The 23,593-nt window shown below is 43.7% G+C and overlaps 1 protein-coding gene across 2 annotated transcripts in view; it reads right to left on the bottom strand.

The window, feature by feature from the left end:
- SCAPER (S-phase cyclin A associated protein in the ER) overlaps positions 1-23,593 on the bottom strand; it is a 147,402-nt gene that overhangs the window by 34,230 nt on the left and 89,579 nt on the right. For both annotated transcript variants that reach the window (XM_054588695.1, XM_054588704.1), the window contains exons 25-27: positions 16,344-16,467; positions 5,087-5,319; positions 790-945 (exon numbers count right to left, since the gene is read on the bottom strand). In XM_054588695.1, coding sequence (XP_054444670.1) covers positions 790-945; positions 5,087-5,319; positions 16,344-16,467 — 513 coding nt within the window. The remainder of the gene's footprint in view (positions 1-789; positions 946-5,086; positions 5,320-16,343; positions 16,468-23,593) is intronic.

The raw sequence follows: 23,593 nt of genomic DNA, 5'->3' as shown, positions 1-23,593 counted from the left end.
TGACCGGGGACGGAGCCCACAACCGTGCGGTGTACGGGGACGACACCCCAATCTACTGAGACACCCAACCAGGGCTGTTAGTTTTATTCTTGACCAATCCCTAAAAAATAATTTGTATGCAGGGCTGCTTAGAATTTAATCGTAAGAAAATGATTTTACTGAAAATCCTCACTATACCTGAGAGATAGGTTACATTCCTATCAGAAACACCAAGCCACTATTGTGAAAGGTTCTTGCTTGGTGGAAGGGGAGGGAAAAGAACAGGAGGGTCCCCTGCTCTTCCCAGAGTGTCAGTATTTGGAGGACGGGCCACAGGGTGGGGTCTAAAGAGCCAACCGGGCCCGCAGGAGTCCCTGGCCACACTTGTGCCCACAGGTCACATGTGACTCAGCATGAGGGACAAACCCCGAAGGCTGCAGCCATGGTCGCGGCGCTGGGAGGCCGTCCGCGCTGTTCTCAGGGGCTGGCCAGGTGTGACTGAGCTTTGCCATGGACGCGCTGACTCGAAGAGACTCACTTGGTGCCTCTGGACCCGAGTGTGAGAGGGACTGGCTGTCCTCTAAGGTCTCTTCTAGCAGGGACAGTTAAGTTCAGGACACCAACCAGAAATCTAGACTCTGACAGGAAGTTGTGGCCAAATTTCCGTGTGAGAAGTCAGCAAGGACAGAGGTAGGATACAGGAAAGAGGCCAAGATGACCCCGACTCCCTATGAAACGACCTCAACCCGGGCACAATTTAAGAGACGTTTTGCACGCTCAGTCCAGACGGAGGTGAAGGAGGCGCCTTACCTGCCGGTGACGGCCCAGCACAGCGTGCAGGCGCCCTGCAGGAGCCCCGCGGCCTGCTGCAGGAGCACAGCCAACCTGGGGTTCTCATCCACCGGGCCTTGTACCGCGAGGAAGCAGCCGCACAGTCTGTCGATCAGGCCGACGTTCACCATGTAGCTGGGTGTGAGGAGAAAGGCGTCAGCAGCCTGCATGGGCGGGCAACTCCCCGCAAAGGGGAGTCCTCGTAGACGCAGGCACAGCCTCGCCAGCAACAGCAACAACTTCCTTACCAGGGAGTCCTGAATAATCAGCTATTTCTGTAAGTGACTCTCTTCTCTCTCTTAGTTATTCTAAGGCTGCTTTTCCAGAAAGATGAATGAAAATGATTATCCGATCGTCCTTACAGGTCTAAGGAGCCTGCCCGTAGCGGGAGTGACTGATAATGGCCTCTCTAGTCTCAAGAAGCTCAACTTCTTAGAGCTGGGGAGCCACACGTGCAGTGCGGGGGTTCGAGGGACAAGGCGACGCTGCCCAGACACTCCTGTTCACACTTGAACTTCTAATGCCAACTGGAGGTTCTCTGTTTTTGAAAACTCTTAACACTATTAAGCATGGAACAAACAGTGAGAATCTAATTGCTTTCTGTTATGAAAAGTACCAGCCCTGAGAGTTGACAACAACATTTAACAGTTACTTTCATCTTTCCGGTCCCTTTTCCTGAATTATTTATTAAAGTGAACAAACAACAGTAGCTCTTTTATGAGTCCACAAAGCAGGAATCACTGAAAATCACATTTTAAGACTATAAATGACCTTGAGGATCAACCGCCTGGGCTTGGCTGGTGTACTGACTCTCGGTGCTACTGCATGTGCACGCGTGAAAAGGACAGGCCTTTGAATGCAGCTGTTCGAAAATCAACACGCTAACTTTCAGTGACATGTGCAGAGCAACTGATGCATCTCCTCCTAAGTGCATCCCCCTCACTGTTCAGCACAGCTCTGTTAAGAAGGCAAATCTGAGGAATTATTCATGTTCGAAACCTCTTCCAAGTTTACAGCAGGCGCAGGTCCTGTCTGCTTCCTCTTATGCCAGGAGTGTGTCCTCAGGCTGCTGGGCAGCTGCTACAGATTCCACCCCCGGAGCGAGAATGGATGGCCACCAGTTGAGCCCTCTCACAATGAGGCAAACTCAGACTGGCACACGTGCACACTGAGGGTCTTAGGATAACCTGATCACAGGATAGGATAACAGAGGCAAACCTTTAAAAACAGGCCCTTACGTTTGCACAGAACTTTTCAATTCACACAGTGTGAACTATCCGAACCACCCTAGGGGAGCAGACAGCGGCAGTTCAGTTTCTGTCTGCCCCGCGTATTCTCTCCCCATTTCCACGTGGTCCTGCTGGGCTGTTAAATACTGTGCCCCCTCCTCACAACAGGCTACATATTCCTCGCCTTGGCAGTAGTAGCAACAAGTTCCAGGACAGGCACACGACCAAGGAGGACCACTCAGCATCTTTTATGAAATTAACACATGATCACGGGGGAAGAGTCTCTCCCCCGTGGGGACATGGACACTGAGGTGTGACTTAGCTGTTGCGTGGAGAGCATGTGCTTACAGAAAGGAGCCAAGCAGAGACAGCAGAAATAAGAAAAGAGAGCATCCAGTTGGTATGATTGGAGCCCTAGATTCATGAATTCAGTGCAATCATTTATCAAAAATTCCAATGGCATTTTTCGCAGAAATAGAAAAAACAATTGCATGGAACCACAAAACACACCAAGTAGCCAAAGCAGCCCTGACAAACAAGAACAAAGCTGGATGTTTCAAACTACATTACAAAGCTACAGTAATAAAAGCAGGAGCGTCTCTGCAGAAAACGGAAGCATGGGATGCAAGCACCACAGTGGAGCGAGACGACCCCTTTGCGCGCCCCCTTAAATTTTCCAGGAGGAGGTTGCCTCTAACCCCACAAGGCGCCCTGGGCAACACAGCGGGAGGCCTGCGGCTGTGAAGGCAGGTGGACTGAAACTCCTGGGGAGGCAGGATGGGGCCTGGGCCGCCAGCAAATGAGGCAGCAGAGGAGTCAGGAGCAGCCACCAATCCGTGACCCGGGGAGGGTGGAAGGGACAGCAGCGGGAGGAGCACCTGCCTTCCCACACAGGGCACAGCAGGGCCAGCTGCCACCAGGGGCCAGGCAGCAGCGTGGAGGCTCGCGAACCCGGACTCCTCCTTCCCTGGGCCATGGAGGAGGCCCAAGCGCCCCAGGTGCAGTGGAGGCACCGGCTACCCTGTCACTCAGGCGCCACTCCGACAACCCCAGGGACGCCTCCCACCCAGGGCCCTGGAGGTGCCAGTGGCTCCAGGAAGAGAAAACAAAGAAACTTGCACCATAGCACCATCTACTGGAAAACAAAAGAAAGACTCCTCATAATCAACCTGCTCAATTGTTAAAATCAAAACAGTACCCAAACAAAAAGGCTGTTCACGACTTCAAATGTGCCGCAGAGGAACAACCCATCAAGCATGATGAACAACCATGTAACACGGTAACACAGAAAGAAAATGACAATTCTCCAGAACCCAATCTCAAAATCACAGAAGACTGTGGTCACAATGACGAAGAATTCAAAATCGCTGTCATGAAGAATCTCAAGGAGACAGGAAAAAACCCAGAAAAGCACCTGAATGAGCTCAGGAATAAAATTAATGAACAGAAGAAGTACTTTACCAAAAGCCTGAAACTAAAAAAAGAATGAAACAAATTCTGGAGCTGAAGAACTCAAAAAATGAGATGAAGGATGCGTTAGAAAGCACTGGAAATAGAGCCGACCACACGGGAGAGAACACAGAAATCTAGAAACGACCGACATGGAAGAGGAGAGACCTAAGATCTCCCTGCTTCCGTGAGAAAGGGCAACACAGGACCAAGGGTATCCCAGAGTGAGAAGAAAGAAACGGGGGAGGGAACAGAAAGTCTGTTCAAACAGTCCATAGACGAGAACTTCCCAAACCTGGGGAGGAGCTGGACACGCAAGTACAAGAAGCTAACAGAACAACTAATTATCTCTACCCAACACAATGTATTACAGTTGTTAATAAATGATAGAGAAAGAATTCTAAAGACGGCTGGGGGAAGGAAAAAAAAACCTCCATAAACCTACATGGGAAACACATTCATGGGCCAGAGGAGAATGGAATGACAATCCAAAATATTGCAACAATGGCACCCACCAGCAGAGAGGGCAGGTTCTACAATGACCAAGAAACAAGGACTCCGAACGGGATCCAGCAGCTGAGAGAAAGGCCAGGGAGGGTAGAAGGCAGGTGCTGCACGGGAAACGCCTGTGAACCCAAGGGCCCGGCTCTCTCCTGCAATAAATACGCCCGGCGAAGACGGGCAGGCAGAGGGAGGGGGCGGTGAAGACAGTAGCCCAGGGTAGGAAACGTACTGAATGAAACCCCTGTTCCCAACACAGCACTTCAGGACGCCAGCGGGGACTGCGTGACGGCGACAGAGCAGATGCAGGAGGAGGCAGGCTCCTCCTCCTGTCAACTCACCACCGGCCTCAGCCGCCGACCGCGTGGAGTCTGGGAGCCAGACATCCGAGCACATCACAGAGAAGCTGCTGACAGATGGGACAGGTGACTGCTTACCACCACGTAGAACTCCGATGGGAAACTCGATGTCCTACCTGATTCCAGACTCACAAAGGAAAAAGAGTTCAGATGGCAAAGCAGGAGTAAACTTCCCTGAGGAAGCCTGGAAAGAATACAGCTCTTGGGAGGCCAGCGAGACCTGAGTTCCAGTCTCAACTCTCCCACCTACTCTAGAACTTTTTTATTACATAATCTTGGGCAAAGTACTTAAACTTTTTGAACAATTTCCTCACCTACAAAGCCTGAATAAGAAATCCTACAGTTGCAGGGCTGCAAAGCGTCTATACAGTACCCTACACATAATGGTTGCCCCACAAATGTCAGCTATTATTCGTTAAAACAGTAAGTCTGAACTAAATTTATATCGGAGATGATCTGGGATAGGGGAATTCTCAGGAATTCTTTGAGTTGAAAAGCGTTGACAGCAATAGTAATAAAAGCTTAAACACAACACGTTCAAACCTCAAATATCTGAATATCTGGAAAGAGAGAGGAGCACTAGCTATATTCCTTTTCGTTAGTAAGATTTCCCTCTCTACCAAGAATTTGTGGATGGTGTTGTGAGAACCACCAATAACACATGGGCTCTGAGATTTAAGTTATCTTAGCATAATTTTTTAACAAAGACAAAATTTTTAAGAAATCTTGCAATTTTACCTGATGAGGTCCTGAACTCGACTGTTAAAAGCATCACCTTGGGATGGTTTGGTTTTCATTTCCTCTGTGGATATTTTTGGTGTAGCTGGCCGGCTGTTTCCATCTGGTCGATTGGCAATCAGGCAGCCAAAAACCACAGCAATGACTTTGAGAAGTCCAGTTGTCAAGCTTTCAAAAACTTGCTTATTTGTATTTCTTCCCAAAATAGCATTATTTTCATCTGGAACATAAACCTAGATGGAAATAAATACAGTAATTGTGTTTCAATAAAGCCACCAGAAGTGGACAGAGATGACGGGGAAACTTTCTGGAATCATAAATGATTTTGAAATTCCAGAGGTGGCAACTTGACTGCCTGAGTGTTGGTTGTGAAATCAGGGGGCTGAGTGCACCCCTCAGCCTCGCCCGTGCTGGCTGCGTGACCTTGGGCAGGTTACTCCCCCAAGCTTCGATGTTCTCATTTGTAAAACAGGGATAACAACAGTCCCTGAATTCTTGTGAGGATGACATGAGCTAATACACATAAAATGTTTAGTTCATGCCTAGGCATGAACTAAGAGATCAACAAATATTCATTCAATTGAGCAAGTTATATTAAAAATCCGTATAAATTCAGAAACCAATGGGTAAACTGACAGCACTGTTCTTGTTAAAGTGAATTCTTAAAATATCAACTCTAAATTGGGTGAAGTTTGTATTTCTTACTACACAATGGCAAAATGGTTTTTCCTAATACAGTGGGTCATCTTTACATCTGTGTGTAGTTGCAGGAAGTGACCGACTAGGGAATGAAAAGCTGGGACTAGCAGTCAGCACCTGGGCTTGGGTTCTGGCTTTGCAGCTATGTTATCTGAGACAAGTTCCTTGACCTTCCTGTGTCTCAGTTTCCTCAGCTGTGGAATGAAGGTCGCCAGAGTGTCTGATGAATCACCACATACAAGTCCTTGGAACGTCTGCTACCTAAGCAAGCTCCACAGAAGCATCCTCTGCTACTCTGATTCTAATTCCTGCTGGGATTCCTACCGCAACCAGGAGCGCTGAGTGGCCTGGAGCATGGTCCGCCCTCAGAGAGGGAGGACCAAGGTGCGATGACCAGGACACACTTGCCAGACAAGGAGCTATGTCATGGCCCATGACACTAGCTACGGGAGGGCTCATGCGTCCCAGAGAGAGGACGGGCTTCTCCCGAAGACCGCGCTGCCAAGAAAGGGTGCTAGGAAGGGGGTCTGGACTCGGAACCAGATGAAACTGGATTCAAGTTTCCTCTAGCAGATCACACGACTTTAACAATTTCATGTTCCGAAGCCTTGGCTTTTGTACCTGCCCACCTTCTCTAACCACTATGAAGTTCAAGGATGATGAAGAATAAAACAACACTGGTAAAGTACCGCATTTCACAGATGCCCTTACGTAGTGACAAGCAGCCTTTGCGTCACACTGACTCCTTACCTGCCCCAGTTCTATCAAAAGGTAGAGGAATAAATGGTCACTTGGATCTTTACAAACACAAGCAAATATTCTTCCCATTGTTTTGTTATTTTAGATATTTCACTACATGTGCAACTCAGGGACTGAATTTTAATCAATTTCAATAGTGGCTAGTGTATTAGACAGTACAAAGCACCACAGGTCACAGTGGCAGAGAAGAAAAAGACTCTGGTCTCGTGTCAGCATTACCTGTGCCACCTGGCAGTGACACACACTTCTGCTCACAGCTCACCGGCCAGAGTCAGTCACAGAGGTCCACCCAGCCACAGGGTCATCCCGCAGCCTGCCGCTGCCCGAGGGGCGGCATCAGAGCAGCCGGCCCAGCGCTCCTGACTGTAGGACACTGTCTCTTCCCCCATGACCCTAAACCACTATTCACAGCTACGCTGTTTAGTAAGTTATTTACTTTGTTGTACAAATTTTTATTTGTACAGATAAACTTTTCTCAGTTTGAATTTATTTATATGACATTAATTCATGGTCCACTTTTCTAGTTAAAGTGGAATTCCCTCTCAACATCAAACACTGCAGGGACTGTTGCTCCTCGTGTTCCGCCCAGTGGAGACACATTCCTGCTCCAGTCTGGGCCTCACACAAGCTCTCCTTTGAGGCAGCCCTTCATCTTCGCCCGGAGGACTCTCTCCACCACCTGCCCTGCGGTCAGAGCCCTTATTTTTTGGATTCCACATCATCCTTCCTTCCCATGTAATTCTCTCACTTTGCTGTACAATCTATTCCAACAACTTCCTACGAAAGGGTACATGAAAACAAATTGTGAGCCCTTGTATCTCTGAAAATATCTTTATTCCATCCTTATATGACTGAGTTGGATTGGATGCAGAATTCTTGGTTGGGACGAATTCCTCCTCAGAGCCTTGAAGGGCTGCTCCATTGTTTCCTCCTTCAGGACTGTGGCGGAGAAGTCCAATCTGATTCCTAACGTCCTTGTCCATGACCTGCTTGGTCCTCTCTGGAAACTTTCAGGAACTTCTTATCCTTGATTTCCTGTATTTTGGTGCAGGTCTTTGTTCACTCCTTGTGCAAAAACTCAGTGTTTTCAACTAGAAAGTCATGTGTTTCACTTCTGGGAAATTTCCTGCAGGCTTTCTTTGCTAAGTTTCTCGCATTCACATTCTCTGTTGAATTTTGGTCCTGAACTAAGCCTTTAATTTTCTTATATTTTTTCTTCTGCTTTTCATTTCTTTGTATTTTGTTCTAAGGTGATTTTCTTAACTTTATTTTCCAGTCCTTCTACCGAGTTCTGAATTCATTGATATTCTTAATTTTCAGGACCTTTTTTTGGCTCCCTGCATGTTTTGTTCTTATAAAATTTTGGTCTTGCTTCATGAATACAATTGTTTCTCATCACTGTGAAATTATCCTTCTTTAAGATTTTCGTTTTTTTCCTGCATGGTCTCATTTCCTCTGAGTTCTGTTTTTCAGGTTGTAGGCTTTTCTCAAACGTGTGGTGATCTGCAGCTTTTTGTTCATAGTTAACACTGAGGCACAGATACATGATTGTGCCTCACGACCTTGATCAGATCACAAGCTGGATACAAACGCTGTGTGAGGGGTTTCAATGTGGATGACTAAGCAGAGATCCAGCTTTTCCACTGGGGAGTCCCAACTCTCAGTATTTATATGTCTGTTCTCCTGAAAAGTGGTTACAGGTCAAACACTGCCTTTCTGATATCTCTTCCATTGGGGGGTGAGGGAGAGGATTCCGTAAGCTGTATTCTTGACCAAAGGATAAGAAAGCATTATATTTAAGGGTTGTTGGGATAATTCTGGGTGAAATATACTCATCTCACTATTCAGAAACTATAAATGTGGTTTAAGGACCAAATGTCACTTCTTCATCAGCCCCAAGAAAAATAAGCTTAATGTAAAATAAATCAGATATATTTTTACACTGTTCTCCTATTCTCTGTCCATAGCTGACTTCTGATTTACTGTTTCATTGTGACTTTCTGCTTAATTTTAGAAACACCATTTTGGCAGTTTCTCGTAAAGTAAACCCAAATTGAAAAACTCCTCTGACAACCTGGCAGTTACACGAAGAACCCTGTGGGCTCAGGAGCCAGGCCAGCTTGTCAGGCGTGGGGTGAATCCTGGGCCTGGGCCCCACTCAAAAGGCTGTCACAGGGTGGAACCATCTTTTCCTTTCTCACCACGATTTCCTACTTCCAACAGTCTAAGTTAGCCTCAAGTTCAATCCAATCATGTCACCATGTTTTTCCATTGAATTTTTTTCTAATTTCCTCATTTAGTATTGATCCTTTCACTGCTGAGAATGCAGTTTTCTTTTGCTTATTCCATCTAGGAGAGAATTTCAAAACTGCCTGAATTAGGGCAAGAAGGGGGCTTATCTTCAGTGAGGCAAAAAAGTTCTTTCTAGTTGTCAAGAACGAGATTTGATAAAAAGCACCTTAAGGAGAAGCTGTCTGTCCTGTAAAGGATATTCTGTTCAGAGTGGGGCTCTGGACTCGTCCTTTGTCCGGCTGGATATCACTGTTACTCGTCAGCAGCCTGCTCCTCTGGGACCCCTTGCAGGTGAAATGCACACCTCGAGCTCCGATATGTGCACACAGAGCAACACTTGAGTTTGAACTTCCTTCCAGCACAGCTGCTTGGTCAGGGATACACTGGAAGGGCCTGTCCTTTAGCAAAGATGGGCAAGCAACACCTCTCCCCACCCCCACCCAGCCCACTGCCCTGGTTTACTGCACACCTGGCCTACCTGCGTCTGGAGCACATTCCCTCCAGGGTGGGTGGTCTGTGGAGGGCAGGGGAGGGCGACCTTCCCAGCAGGCGGTAGTACTGGAACTACCACTGCTGGCAGGGACAGGCCAGCCTGGGAAGAACAGAAGTATGGAGCTTGGCTCTTCTGAAACTGTTGCTTTTAAGGCGGACATTTAAAACCACAATCTCTCTTCTATGGACAAAAGTTATATCTTTTAGCATATTTCTTTAGAACAGATGGGTGTGGTCACTGTCTTTCTCTTAAGGTGCTGGCATATTACAATTTGATTTCATATACCTATTTGTATCACAAAATTTTCCCTTCCTCTCAAAACATATCTGACCTTCTTAAAATCTACAGATATTTAATTTAGTTTTAGATTCAGAAAGAACCTTAGAATCAATTTTTTTTCACCTTCTATTTGAGGAAACCGTGGTCCAGAGGAAAATGAAGTCATCAGGGTTGGAATAAATGCATTTATTCCAAATCCATGCCAAGGAGAAACCCAATATTTACGGGACCAATCCCCTGAGGCAAAGTGTTTTAGCAAAATTAAATTAATCATCACTTTTAAAAGGCAAGCTCATATTCTCTTTTCCTCCAATACCTCCTACCACCAAAGTGCTTTCAAGAACTTTCTACATTCTTTTTTTCAATACAGAAAGATGCTTTTATTAGTGGTATAAATCCATCCTCTGTAACTTGATTCTATGAGATAAAATAAACTTGGTAATCAGTGGTAATTGTACTCAACTGAGTTGTAATATTGTGAGGCTGGTTGTACCCTTTGCAGTGTGCTCACAGTGGTCGCAATAGGAATGAAGTTCACTGAGAACCAGCAGGTCTGTGTGACAGGACAGGGGAACCGCTCTGGTGCAGACAGAGGTTCCTGTGCTGTCATCACGATTTTATGTCCTTTAGCCAAACTGTCCTAAGACATTCCACAGTCTATTTGCCACCAATATTTTATAAAACATCTCTACTTATATTGTACATAAAAACAGAACTCATAACAGATATTTATGATGATTTACTTCGCTTGAAAGTATAAAAAGAAATTACATGGGAATGGCTAACAGGTTTTCAACATTATCTTTATTAAATTTCTACAAACAATACTAAAGAGGACATTACATTGTATCCCAAATGTCATTACCTTTTGAAATATACTTACTATGCCTTCCAGTCTGTGTAGGTATTTTATGCAGCCCAAACCCTACATAATACAATATTAGTGACTGTACAGGGCACGCCTTAGGAGTCGTAATGCTTTCAAATTCATTGTGAATGTTGAACCCTACCGTCCTTCTGCGGGCATTTCGTCCCCCACGCAGTGAAAACCACACACCTGGTAGCGCACAACGAGGCCCCCTCAACCCGTCCACTGCCCCCTCGCCTCTCTAAAGGCACCCACGACAGCGCCTGTCCACCTCTCCTTGGGATCCTCTTCTTCCAAGTATGCTCGTGACCCACCCGCGACTTCCTCGGGGTCTCTGCTGAAATGCCACCCTATCTATAAGCGTTTGCAGGCTACCTTTTCTTTTAAAAAATGTCAAGCTGTCAGAAAAGCCAAGGAATACTACACAATGAACTGCACTCTTTATCCAGATTCATCAATGGATATCATTTAGCCACACTGGGAAAAGCACACTTTAAAAATCAATTTTATTGTAAACGGTACCTATTTCAAGTGTATGCTGAGTAAGTTCTGACAAACGTTCGCATCTATGTATGAACCGCGAGAATCAAGAAACGGGGCGTTTCCACCGTCCCCAGAAGTCCCTGTGCTCCTTCCGAGTCACTGTTCTCCACCCTCGGGCTCTAGGCCACCACTCACCAGCTCTGTGTCACTGCAGATCACTGTGCGTTTCCTAAAATCATACTCTAGGTAGACTTTTGAATAGAGTTTCTTATCCCCACGAATTCTGAACTCATCCATGTGTATCCATCCGTAGTTTGTTCTCCTTATTACTCAATATTACTCCACTGCATGGATTACCACATTTGTTTATCATTTCACCTGTTGGTAGACACGTGCGCTGCTCAGGAATTTAGTTATTGATGAATAAGGCTTCTAAGATCATTCTTTTACCAGTCTTTTTGTGTGTGTGGGGGAATGTTTTCATTTTCCTTGGGTAAATAGCTAGGAGTGAGTCTGCTGGGATGTAGGGTAAGCATATGTTTATAAGAAACTGCCGGACTTAAAACACACTTTTAAAACGTGGGTATTTGTTAGAGTGTAGTGTCAAGATTGGAGAGAAAGCAAGTCATCTTTCAAGGAACAAATCCACCCTGCAGTGTAGTCCCCGTGGAGCCACCTGTTGCGGCCAGCTGTGTTCAGGAGCCCTAACACGGCTGCTTTCCCCTAAACAGACTGCTTTCGCGGGGGAGAGTGAACGCAGCAAGAGCAGAGGCCAGCCATGCATTTCCCACCTCTCATAGACCCCAGGAGAACTCAACAGCACATATGACCATTTAATGTCTGGAGTGACATTATTTTGTTTACTGGAAAGCCAGAAGCCCCAGCACTAAAGTGAAGACACTGCGTGGAAGCTTCCAGAGGGCACAAAGACCATGTGTTGCTGCAGGGTGCTGGGGAGGCCCGCGCGGGGTTCCTCTGCATCCTCGACCCCCAGCAGCCCTACTCCTCTGCACTGTCTCCTCCCCTGACCTCTCCTGTCTGTGCCTCCCTCTCTTCCCAGGCCTCCTCACGTCTCCGCTTTCTGATGCGTGTGCACGTGTGTGTGGGTGTAAGCTGCACCCCACTAGGTTTTTCCATCTCAGGCTTCTGTTCACAGCCTCTTCCCCCTGTGCTAGACAAAAAGGGAGACAGAACTGCTCCCTTCAGTGGCTGACGATCACCTCTGTGCTTTTCCTCTGCAGAGCTCTTCCTGCAGCTAAAACACTGGGGCACCTGGGAGACTCCAGGCTCCCTCTGGGCACCATGGTTGCACACTTTTCTGAGTCTCTGTGTTAAGTGACTGCACACTGTGTTTGAAGCGGCACAAAATGTACATTGAGTAGCTGTCATCACCTTTAAGGAATTCTCATAACATGAGTTAAAGAGCTGTTTTAAAAATTCCTCTGTAAGTATTTTAAAGGCGTTTCAATTATATAGTCTACAATAAAAGCTTCACTTTTCCTTCCATAAGAACAACTTTCCAATAAGGACATGTTTTTAAGTTGAAAGCCACATTTAAACTCTCAGAAATAAGCCCTGGTGTTTAAATTACTAAGTGTTCCAGCAACTGCGGTCCATGCATGTAGCATGTAACTCTAACAAATCATTCTAAGCTTCTAGAATTTATTTCTGTACTTCTTAAAACTATGTTTGTGTGTGTACAGAATCATATGTATGGACAAGTTGCAGGTAAAATTCAGAATCATCCTGCACCTATCTGTGAGGCCTTGCTTCTACCCATCTGTAAAATTCCTCAGTGACTCCCTGAACGTTTATTATTTCAAGACTTTCTGAAGATTGCAGGTTATTTTCAAGGGTGTCCCACAATTTGGATGTGTTCGTGTTTAGATTCAGATTATGCATCAAGTAATACTGTGTTCTTCTCATTGCAGCCTACCAGGGAGCGAGACAATTTTGGTTTGTGCATTACTGATAACATTCACTTTGATCACTTCATTAGGGGGTGTGTGTCAGGTTTTTCCTCATTTTGTAATCAATAATAATTTTTTAGAAATACATTTTGTATATATGGTTTTCAAATATTTTTCTCTCATTTCTTAGGTTGCCTTTTCATTTGCTATGCAGAGAGACCTTTTAGTGTGATGTAGTCCCACCTGTTTTGTTTGCTTGTTTCTTTTGCTTTTGTAGCCTGTGCTTTTGGTGCCAGATACAAAAAACACACACACACTGCAAGGACTAAGGTCAAAGAGCTTTTTGCTTATGTTTTTTTCTAGGATGTAAGTCTTTAATCCATTTTGACTTAATATTTTGGGAATGGTGTAAGATAAGGGTCCAATTTCACTCTTTTGCAAGTGGCTGTCCAGTTTTCCCAGCAGCATTTATCGAAGGTATTATCCTTTCCCTTTTGTGTATTCTTGATGCCTTTGTCAAGTACTAGTTGAACATGCACTGGTTTATTTCTAGGTTTTCTATCCCGTTCTGTATACCCGACCGTGGACTGAACATACAACCCAGGTATGTGCCCTGACCAGTTATTGAACCGGTGACCCTTCGCTTTGCGAGCAAGCACTCAAGCAACCCAGCTACACCGCTCAGGACCTTGTGTGTATGTTTTATAGATATTCTCCTCATGGTCACCAAGGGGCTTACATAGAACATCTTATAGTTATAATAATCTCTTTTAAGCTGATAATGACTTAACTTTAAGCACATACAAATACTCTACACCTTTACTTCTCAACATCTTATGGTGTCACAAAATATTTTTATATTATGTATCCACATGAACATATTGTTATAGTTATTTCTATACTATTGTTCCTTAATTTCTTCAGAATTAACAGTGATATACAACCCTATTACAGTATTGCAACATTCTGTACTTGTCTCTATAGTTACCTTTACCAACAAGCTTTGCATGTCCATGTTTTTGTGTATGTGTGTGTGTGTCGCTGTTTAGTGTTTTTTTGTTCCTACTTGAAGGGATTCCCTTTAGCATTTCCTGTAAGGCAGGTCTCTCAGCAATGACTTTCTCAGCTTTTTATTTATGATCTCATTTAAGCAACTTTCGCAGATAAGCAAAAGCTGAGAAAATTTTTACTTCCTACTCATTTCTGAAGGACAGTTTTGCTGGATATAGTGTTCTTAGTTACCAGTTTCTTCTTTTAGCCTTTTGAATACATCGTCCCACTTGCTCTGGCCTGCAGGGTTTCTGGTGAGAAACTCACTGACTTTTAAGCAGACTCCCTAGTGTGAGACGAGTTGCTTTCCCCTTGCTGCTTTCAAAATTTTCTCTGGGACTTGACAAGTTGATCACAGTGTGTCTCTGTGTGGATTTCTTTGGGCTCATCCTAGCTGGTGTCTGCTAGACTTCTTGAACCTAGATATCCATTTCCTTCCACAGACAGAAATTTTAGGCTATTATTTCTTAAAAAAAAAAAGCTGTCTGTTCTCTTCTCTCTCCTCCTTTTGGGATTACCTTTATGTATATATTGGTCTGTTTGATGGTACTGCAAAAGCCCGTTTGGCTTTCTTCGCTCCTTTTTTTTTTTTCTTTCTGTTCCTGTGGCCAGATAATTTCAAATGACCTGTCTTTGAGTTCACAGACTTGTCTGAATGATAAAATCTGCTCTTCAACATGTCTAGCTAAATTTTCAGTTCAATTAATATATTCTTCAGCCCTAAACTTGTATGTGATTCCTTGTGAAAGCAGGAAATTAACGCTGAACCAATAAAATTAAGTATTCCGTAGACCTTACCTGAACTTCGCAATCTGCCCAATGATGTCCTTTTTCTGGTTGAGGATCCCACAGTATTTAGCTTTCAGATCTCCTTAGTCTCCTCCAATCTGTGACAGTTCCCCAGTCTTTGCTTGTCTTTCATGACATTGATACTTTTGACAAATATCAGTCAGATATTGTATAGAATGCCTCTCAATCTGGGTTCAGATACCTAGCTTTGACTTTGGGCTCTGTGATTTACTACGTACATAGCCTTGGGCAAACCAACTGCTCTGAGACTCAAGTTTCCTTCTCTGAAAGATGGGATGATAACATTGACTTTATGTTTTAAAAATTAAATAAGGCAATATATAATAAAATGCCTGGAATATAAGGCCTACAACAAATGCTAAGTCTTTCTCCTTGCCGCTGCCTTTCATCTATTTTTGACAGAATTTTGTGCTAAAATGTCTTGCCCATATTTTAGTGCCTTCTTTAATTGATAAACCCACGTATAATTGAGCCTCAAACAATGACCCCATGTCACCACTACAAGCGGCCATTGCCGTACTGTGTAACGGTCTATGTCTCATTATCAGGATGTCTGCCTGAAGGGCCTCATCATTCCCTTTCTCATTTTCAGCTTCAGATACATGGGGATCCTTCTGTTCACGTGTTTATCCATCACCAACGTACTGAGTCTACAGGCCCTGCGTTAGGATCTCCGAGAGCGTGATGGCTAATAGGGCAGAGGGGGGAGTGAATGGTTAATTATCATTCAATGTGAGCAGTTCTGTGAAAGAAGTAGGCCAAGGAGCACATACCTGGGTGGGACTTGGGGAATGCAGGTAGGTTGGGGAAGGGGCCATTATGTCTCAGAGAGGGTCTGCAGAATGTGTAGAAATTAACCAGATGGAGGAAGAAAGAGAACAAAAGGCATGCAGCTCACAAAAAAACTATTACAGCTATGTGCTGAGTAAAAGTAAACTGGTTCTGAAAAATAAATCTCCCACGTTGTACACTTACAGCTCAAGAGTGATTTTGTGCCAATACCTCAGGGGCTCAGAAACTTCACCAGGAAATTTCTGGCCTCAGGGCTGTGCTCTGGAGTCTGCAGTCGACAGGCTTAAACTATAGGATATTACACTGAGCTTACCTGCTTCAACATCTGTGAACTGAAGTAAAACTTAAGGCTAAAATTGGCTGCTTGTTCCCATTTCAGAAGTACAACTGAAAGAGGAGTTTCTTGCTTAAAAAGAAAAAAAAGCTAATGGCCATCACAAACCCCATTTACCTGGCCCTTTTAAGCGAGCTGGCAGGAGAGGTGCTGCAGCCCTCTCAGATCTCTCCCCTTGCATAGCACGCACGCCCGTGGGCTCACAGTTTGGCTTTGAGTTCAAATGACTCCAAAGCTCCAGTCTAACCATTTCAACTTACAGTCTTAGCAAGTGTGACAAGTGTATTATCATTAAATATTGGAACTTAGGAGAATCCAGTATGACATTTTCAAATTAAGATGTTTCTTTGTTGGTCCCTATTCTACCCTCCCAGCCATCTCTAGTTTTTTTCATCTGGAGAGTAAATAAGCTGAATTCTTTTCGTTTCCTCCACAGAGAGTATTTCTAACCTTAACTGCTTCTAACCCAAAGCAGTAATATTACATACCGTCAACTGGTGTATCAGGAGGTCCATTAAGAAGGTAATCTTGTTACTGAACAGAACATCGGTGCAGTTTTCTGAACAGTTACTGCAGGTGAGGTTGTAAACATTGACTGCGTTGCAGAGAGACCTAACAGGAGGAGAAAACACCATTTATAAAACCTCACCAGCTCTTCTCCAAACACCTTAAAATACAGAAAATAAATGGTGCAAAGAAAGAGGCACGCAACAGACTTTGCTCTAAACCACCAACCCAAACATTAGGTGCAAGGTTCGTCACTAGATGTAAAGGGCTGCAACTTCTATCCAAAGCCCCATGTTCCTTAGTACCTAATACTCATCTCTCATTAATTTCTTAATTGCAGCAGCAGACAGTGGAACACTGTCTTAATAATCAAAGATTATAATACCCAGGAACCTGGGGGTCTAAGTCTTTGAATAATACCCAGAAAAAGGGTCTGTCAACGCTCCCGATGCCAGACCTCCTGACCCAGGACAAAGCGGGTGACAGGAGAAGGGAGCCCCCAGGAGGGGGAGCGCTGTCCCTGGGGGACAGGGACTGCAGGGACCCCGTGGTGCGCCCCGCGGCAGCTTGGAGGCTGCAGGGACGTGGGCCCCGTGGGCCCCATGGAGGGCGACAGCCCAAGTTCAAGTTGATCCAAGGAATGTTTTTAAGGATTTAAAAAATACATATGCTACTGTTTTAAAAAACGTTGGGAACCACACATTGAGTGGGCACTCTTCTGGGTGCTCTCAAAACTACAATGAAAAGCCACACTGCCAAGAAGCAGGCCTGGTCACATCCGCTGCCTAAGTCCCGTGTAACAATACTCTGATTTTGGTACCTTCCAACCAATCCCCTAGAATGATAATTTTTAAAGTTGCTCCATGGATCCACAGCATCAGTATCACTTGGGAACTTTTTAGAAAAGCAAATTCTCAGGCTCCAACCCAGACCTGCTGAATAAAAGCTGCGGGGTGGAGTCTAGCAATTTATGTTGTAACAATATTCTGCAGGTAATTCTGATGCACCTTCAAGTCTAGAACTGTGCTCTAGAATGGGGCCTTACAGTTTGACTGAGTCCTCGTCCGCCCTAAGAGATTCTAGTTGGGCGGGGGGTGGCGGCGTGAAGGTGAGGTCTCAATGTCTGCACATTTCAAAAGCTCTATGAGCAATTTTGATGTGGAGGAGCTGAGAAGTACAGGTCTAAGAACCACCACGTGAGTATTCACACATTCAGCAAACATCTACATACCACGGGTTTCCAGGCCCTGTGCGAGGCACACAAGGCAGACGAGCTCTGCGATGCTCTAGGGGGAGAGACGGTGAAAAGAGCCCTGCTGTACTTGGAACCACCTGTTTGTATAGTCGCACCTTGTTCACATAATTAATAGGTTCATGAAGACTGGCACCACTGAAGATGAGAGACACTGGAATAAAGGTCTGGAGTAGGTGTGAGGGGCCATGAAGCTGAGGTTCCAGCCCACACGAAAGGCACGGGGAGACTGGCGCTCAGATGCACTATGGGGGGCGGCCACCTTCTGAGCCTGGGGAGCACAGGGGTGCCCCACAGCACAGGCCAAGGTCACAAATTCCTGTGCCGAACACATCACCCCTCCTTAGGATACATGTCTAGGGATGATAATACGGGTCAAAGGATATGAATACTTTAAAGATTTTTGATATACATTGCCAAATTCAAATTACCCTCCATAAGAAAATGTTTTAAACCAATTTATACTCCTGGAAAAAGAGTTTCTCTGTGATTTTGACAACGATAGATATTCTCATTAAAATAAATCTTTACGAATTTGACAGCTAAAAATGGTATTGTTAAAGGCTGCATTTCTTTTATTATTAGTATGAATAAAGACTATTTTATGTGCTTACGGGCCATGTGTATTTGTAGTTTCTTGAATTATCACTGTGAACATTTACCCACTTTTCTACTGGGGAGGGTTGCCTGTCTTTTCTTACTTATTGATTTATAAGGCTCTTTACCGATAATACATGTGCTAACCTTTGGTTATTACATGTTGTGAATACATTTTCAAGTTTGTTGCGTATCTAAATTTTTTTGTCATAATGTTTTCACTATTACTGGATAAAATCTGTTAAACTTTTCCTTTAGCACATCTTGATTTTCTGTCAAATTTAGAGAGACCTTCCCACTTCAAGATTATAAATATATTCTTTTAATTTCTAGTATTTTAATAGATTTTACATTTAAATCCACAATATAAAATTGATGGTGGGATAAAGTATAACGTAAGGATTTACTTTTTTCAAAGTCAAGTTATCATTTATACTTGTCTTTTTGTTAATTATTGTTGTTCTCTAAAATTTTTTATTGGATGTTTTCATCTTTTTCTTAATGATTTATAAAATTCTCTCATTATCAATATAACAGAAGGTTAATCCATGTTCTTAATATTTTTTTGCCAGTTTACCTAATGCCTTTCATTATTTTGCTTACATTATTTTTAAGGTATTTTTTATGGATGGAAGTTACACAATTTTAAGAAGTCTAACCATTTTTTTCTTTGGCATTTTATTCTTCTCCTCCAAGTTATTGTTCAAAAACTTCATTATGAGATGAGCTAACTGTACATCTGTATCCAGCCATCTGTATTTGTTTTCTCTTGAATTATATCCCTGTGTGTGGTAATTTTATGGTTTTTGTAATTAACAATCAAATCATTTAGAATTTATTTTGGTGTGAGGCAGAAGCCTAAATTTATTTCCCACCTCAAAGACATTACTGAATAATCCACCTTTTCTACAGGTTTGAAAAGCTACCTTTCACATACAGGATATACTCCCTGGTTTCCTAGTATAATTGATAATTTTGTCAAGCACTGTGCCAATACCACATTGTTTATGTTTTGCAGCTTTAGAGCCGAATTAATACATAAAATAGTAGGTCCCTAAAGGCTTCAGAAATAAGGGCACTATATCAGAATGACATGTGGAACGTTACAACTGTATTCTATTTCCCCTTTGGTTTTGACCTATACTTTTATGGCCTGGATTTTTAATTTCTGTGTCTCTGTTTCATTCAATACAGTCTCTACAACGCATCTCGCATCCTCTGTGCAATGTCATGAGGCAGAAACAAACATATTCATGAAACAGCAAGCAGCACACGGCAGGGGGTTGTGTCCTCGCACCCTCTGTGCTTTGCACGGAGCAACGCCACATGCGTCTCTGTAATCTCGTGCTCACAGACTCTGCCAGGAAACTTCCACAAAGGAACTACTTTCTGATGAGAGAAGAACAGGCAGCGGGGCAAAAAAGTCAGGGTCAGCAAAAACTCGTCCACTCAGCAAAACTTATCTGAAAGGCGAGCTCTATCTGAAGAGCACCTGTCTCAGAAAGAGCATTTCTTTGAACCCAGCCTGGGTGGTCTGCCCAAGCGGCCCTGCCTGTAACTTAAGACTCAAGTGACTGGAAGCACTTTTTACAACATCAAACAGAAAGCCCCAGAGTTTAAAATTATCTTCCCAGGAGACATTAATATCTTACTGTCCACTCTGTCAAAACTACACTGTGACTCGGTCGCGATAAAGGCTTTTGCCCCAAGGAATCCTCATGACATGAGTGAGTCTTAGGTCAGTTATGTCTTCTCACCAAACGTGTTTCCTCTGAAAAACAGAGGCCAGAAAAGACATCACAAAACTGGGTATTTTGGTAATAAGAACAGAAACATATTTACACAGGAAATGACTGTAACGGAATGCAAGCGTAGTACTCCTCAGATACTGAGACTAGTACCTAAGATGTTATAAAAAAGGTCAATGGAAAAGGCCCAGGTGGCTGCATCCCCACAGGATGTGACAGACACTCTAACTTAGTAAGGACGTAGTTTACACTATAATGCAGTTGGCAGTCGTTAAGACTTACCAGGGAACACTTCTCCCCCAAGTCCTCTGTCTTACACAGGTGTCGAGAGAGCAGACACTTTAAAGCAACTGCCTTGGGCATTAAACACCGGGGCCCATCGTATTATAATTTACCAAGTCCCTTTGGTTTACAGTAAGCATTTAATAAATGGTATACAGTTTATTTACATTATCATTTTGAAATTATGCTTGGTCTTTGTAAAAGCACCAAACCAACTTCTTTAGATATTATTTAAAAGGTTTTTCTCAAACCCTGGAGCTGTAACTGCAGTTAGAAGTCTGGTGCCCCAACTGGACCCCGCGAGTGAGCGGCCCCCACAGGGACAGGCCCGTGGTCCAGGCCGGCCCTGCAGGAGAGGCCAGCCGGAAACAGGCAGTCTGAGTCCTGAGGCTGGAAACTGAGACTCGTGTGAAACCGCTGAAAACGCTCTCCTGTTAATTACACAACTACACTAAGTGACTTCGAGGCCACATCCTCGACTGGCGCATCCTTTGTGGAGGCCTCGGTGCAGAGCTGGCTGTGCATGGGGGTGTCTAAGGGGCCGACCACACGAGACTGTGCAACTGCAGATATGTTAACACACTGATTAACCAGATTTTCCACGAATCTACTTCTTACACACCCGTTAGACTTCATAGAGGTAGGAACCCCACCTTTTACTTAAATATAAAATATCTTAAGAATTCCTGTTATTTCAGATTCAAAATCAGGAAGGAGTAAGGAATTTCTCTTCTTTAAACTTTATAACTCGCTCTCTCTTTTCTTTGATATGAAGAATATTGGTCCTTAAGGGCACCAATAATGACAGAATTAGAATTTCCAAAATTACTCATGTGCTTTATGCTACATTACAACACACAACAGTTTCTGAATAACGAAATTAATGCTATCATCACCAATTACAATTACTGGAAACTTAAAAAAATTTTGGCAAAACCCATACCCAGTCCTCACCTCCACTGAGCCTGTGTTTCAGCTACAGTCTCAACGGAGAGTCACATTATACCAGAGCCTCCCTCTTAATCGTCAGCTTTTGTGCTATAATTATACACTTAATGCTCCCCACCAATCCGTACATTAGTGTATCTGTAGTCATTTGCTTGACTGAAGCTCGTTCTCTATGAGATTCCTGAGAAATGTCTTGTGGGAACAATATTCCCCGAGTTCTTGCATGTTGATAAACTGTGTGCCTACCACAGAGGAAGGTCAACTGTGCTGGATATTGAACCATTGGCTCCCCAGACTCCCCTGGGCAGCCCCTTTCTAGTCCACTCCGTTCCCAGCTCTGGACAATCATAGATCTAATTTCCATTTCTACAGTCTTGCTTTTTTTAGAATGGCTTCTTTCACGTAGCCCAGTGCTGAGGTTCATCCCTTTTATATCTGATTACGTTACATTATTGTATCATATCATGTCGTGTCCTATATCATATCATGGGTAACTTCTGTGCTTGTTCACCACCTGAAGAATGTTAGGGCTGTCTCCAGTTTGAGGAAAGTAAGAACAAAGCTGCCAGAAACAGGCACTTACAGGTTTTTGAGAGAACGTAACTATGTAGGACTGAGATTGTGGAGCCATATAGTAAGTGTATGTGTGACTTTGTGAGACATTTACAGACTTTTCCCAGGTGCCTGGCCCACTCTACAGTCCCACCAGGAGGGCGAGAGAGTTCCACTTGCTCTGTAGGCTCACGGGACCTGGCTGCTTCAGTCTGGCGTTTTAAGCAACTTTAACAGGTATGATGAAGTATCTTAGTGTGGCTTTAATTTGTACTTCCTAGTGATGTTGACATCTTTTCATATTCTTATTCACCATCTGTATATCTTCCTCGGTGAAGCCTCTATTCGAGTCTTTTGCACATTTACTAACTTTTATTCCGTGATGTACCCAGAGCACCTAAAACTGTTCCTGGCCCCCAGGGGCAACTGAGAAATGCACAGACTAGCAGAATGAATAAACATAATACTCTCTTCCTCACCTAAAACAGGTAAAGAAATGACGCTGTCCAGCTTAGAAAACGTGAAAAATTTATGATTTTATATTTTAAAACAAGTAAAATCAGCTCTCATTTGCAAACACAAAGGATAGTATTAGTTGTCTTAGGTCATCTCTACAAAAAGTAGAAAGACTCCTCTATGTATTACTGAACCAATGGATTTCAAAGTATAGAACAGCACGGAGTGCTTACAGACTGCGAACAGAAACAGAGTGTTACTGCTCATGTTTATGAACTTGTTTATTGTCACAAGGGAGAAAATTTTCCAGTGGACTCTCATTTCAATAATGTTCAATGGGTCTGTTGTACCACATAAGATTTTATAATATTGATCAGAGTAAAACATATTGAATAAAAGCGGAGAAAAATAGTATTTGACATGGAAAATGTATTTGCAATAAGTTCTACATGTGGTCTTTTGTATATAGGAGTCTTTTTAAACTGTTATTTTCTTGATAAAATTAGAAGATGTTAAAGTAGTACAAATGGATGAACAAGTCTTGGTTAACAAGAAAATGTCTTCTCAGCAAGAAATCTGGGGACAGAAACATGATGCAAGGAATTTAACAAGGGAGAGATTATTTAGGTCTGACACTTTTGTGACCACAGAGGCAGGCTTGTGACAGAGTTTGGCAGTGGACAGTGACACATGGGGGTCACGGTGCGCCATGTGCGAGGAGGACACCTTGCCCCGCTGGTGCTGCGACCGCTGGTGTCACCGCGGCGCCTGGCCCGCCAGCCCCCGACGCAGGGCCTGCAGGCAGGGCGGGTGTCGGAGCGCTTGGCACTGCCTGACCGACCCTCTCTCCTGCGGGATGTCAGTTACATGCGTCCGACACTTCAGTCCGCGTCACACTCGATGTAACAATCCCAAGTGATTATTACACTGCATGCCATATTCTACCATGCAACATTTTAATAACACCAAAATTAATTTTTAGATTAAACTATTCCCCTCATTATAAGGACCCCTCAGAGAAATCTTCAACTAGATGAATTATTTCAAGTGTTTTTGTTTAATTGGTGAACCTGTTACAATTTAGAATAAGCAGTTGAATTATTCCGCAGAGACACATTCTGCTTTAGATGGGAAATCATATATATGTTAAGTACCAACCTAATTAGACTTTCTGCATTTCCCAAAATTAACCTCCCACTGAGAAGATGTTACATTTCAAAGATTACGATATATTTTTAAATGCAGGGGAGCATCAAATTAAAACATTTACTTTTAAACTCCAATGTTAAACTCTTGTTTTGTCTAATAACAAGACAGTTCTGAATAGCACGTCTTTATATATGTTCTTAAGGGGAATCTGGTGACGTAAGTTTAAATTCACCATTAAATATGCTGG

The sequence above is a fragment of the Pteronotus mesoamericanus genome, unplaced genomic scaffold, assembly GCF_021234165.1.
Source record: "Pteronotus mesoamericanus isolate MK-2021 breed Mesoamerican mustached bat unplaced genomic scaffold, CSHL_Meso_final contig_1242, whole genome shotgun sequence".
Classification (NCBI taxonomy): Eukaryota; Metazoa; Chordata; class Mammalia; order Chiroptera; family Mormoopidae; genus Pteronotus; species Pteronotus mesoamericanus.
Note: the sequence above shows the minus strand (reverse complement) of the source record. Positions and strands in the feature narration are given on the sequence as shown.